This window comes from Limulus polyphemus, unplaced genomic scaffold (assembly GCF_000517525.1).
Source record: "Limulus polyphemus unplaced genomic scaffold, Limulus_polyphemus-2.1.2 Scaffold4607, whole genome shotgun sequence".
Lineage (NCBI taxonomy): Eukaryota > Metazoa > Arthropoda > Merostomata > Xiphosura > Limulidae > Limulus > Limulus polyphemus.
In genome coordinates, this window is record NW_013670217.1 from 1,130 (window position 1) to 3,087 (window position 1,958).

Sequence of the window (1,958 nt, forward strand, 5' to 3'; positions counted from 1 at the left end):
GTGTGTGTGTGTGTGTGTGTGTGTGTGTGTGTGTGTGTGTGTGTATAAATAGGAATGTAACAAAATTATCAGGTGAAAATACTGTTTTATTATCAAAACAGAGGGTACACAATTTCAATGTAACAAAATGTCTTGAAGTGAAAATATTCTATTTTAGTATGTTATAACTGACATGGCATCAAGTTATTAGACTCATTAAAACACTGTTTTATCAAATGGTCAAAATACTCCCATGTTCTCCTACGTATATGTTATATCATACACTGTAGTTCCACAAAGATACCCATGTTCTCCTAAGTATATGTTATATCATACACTGTAGTTCCACAAAGATACTCATGTTCTCCTAAGTATATATCATACACTGTAGTTCCACAAAGATACCCATGTTCTCCTAAGTATATGTTATATCATACACTGTAGTTCCACAAAGATACTCATGTTCTCCTAAGTATATATCATACACTGTAGTTCCACAAAGATACCTATGTTCTCCTAAGTATATGTTATATCATACACTGTAGTTCCACAAAGATACCCATGTTCTCCTAAGTATATATCATACACTGTAGTTCCACAAAGATACCCATGTTCTCCTAAGTATATGTTATATCATACACTGTAGTTCCACAAAGATACCCATGTTCTCCTAAGTATATATTATTCCATACACTGTAGTTCCACAAAAAGATATTATATAAAGTGTTCTGCTCTAGAGTATCTGAGAGTTGAAAAATAAAAACAAAAAATACCAGCCTTCAAACCTCAATTCACCATCTATTAACCATTGTTTCAGGTTACTAAAGTATCCGTGGTTTGTATTATAAACTTTAGTTCCATAACTTCAATGACTAGATATATTCATATTTTATCAACATTTACTTTTTATGTCTTCAATATTTCTGACTAACCACAGCATAACTTACTCTTCAACTCTAATGTTAACAAGTTGGTCATGAGCTCACACTCTCTAACATTACTTCCAAAAGTAAGATCTTGAACTCAAAATGAAACAGATTTCTCAGAAAATTGAAACAAGACAAATATTATCATAAAACATATTTTGAAAAGGAAACAGGTAGGTGAAATGGTTAGCACCAGAAAATACCTTTTAAAATAGTAAGAGACACAGAACAATGGTAGTTAAATAAACAAGTACGAGAGTACACTTGCAAAAAGGGTATGTGAAAGAACGTAAGGGTAGTTGATAAAGTTTGTACTAAAATATACTTTTAAAAGTGGTTTGTGAAACAGAACAAAGGTAGTTCAGACAGTTTGTACTAAAATATACTTTTAAAAGTGGTTAGTGAAACAGAACAAAGGTAGTTCAGACAGTTTGTACTAAAACATACTTTTAAAAGGGCACTTGAAATAGTGAGTTACAATACACTTTTAACAGAATAGGATACTTTGTTAGTGTTCTTGGTTGAGCGACACGTGGAAATGAACATTTTGGTAAAGAGCCTCACAACTAACAAACATTAGTTTAAGTTTCAATAATTTACCAGATATAAACACTTACTGTTGCAATATTTTCTAAGACAATGACCCAAGTTTCTCATTCAATAGGAAACTGTTTTTTTCTCTGTGAGGGGTTGTCAGTACTACTGCTTACTTTCTGTTCATTGGTATAATAAGTATGTGAAAAACTCATCTAGATTCTATAGTACAACTCTTGCTTTTTTTATCTGCTCCTGTGCCACAACTCTTTCTACAGTCATATTCTTTGTTTTTGTCATGACTTTCTTTACATCTGACAATATTCTGTTTATCTGTATCATGACTTTCTGTAGAGTCCCCAAACATCTGTTTTCCTGTATCATGCCTTTCTGTAGAGTCTCCTACCATCTGCTTGCCTGTATCATGACTTTCTGTAGAGTCTCCTACCATCTGCTTGCCTGTATCATGACTTTTTGTATGGTCTCCTACCATCTGCTTGCCTGTATCATGACTTTTGT

General features: G+C 32.8%; 1 protein-coding gene across 2 annotated transcripts in view; it reads right to left on the reverse strand.

The window, feature by feature from the left end:
• Window positions 1-75: 75 nt before the first annotated feature.
• Window positions 76-1,958, reverse strand: part of LOC106471417 (TBC1 domain family member 4-like) — an 81,953-nt gene continuing 80,070 nt past the window's right edge. Inside the window, exon 23 of one of the 2 annotated variants that reach the window (XM_022400011.1) lies at window positions 76-1,929. In XM_022400011.1, the coding sequence (XP_022255719.1) occupies window positions 1,651-1,929 (279 nt within the window). In that variant the 3' untranslated portion in view covers window positions 76-1,650. Of the gene's footprint in view, window positions 1,953-1,958 lie in introns of both variants that reach the window. The other variant, XM_013932016.2, reaches the window with a different exon arrangement.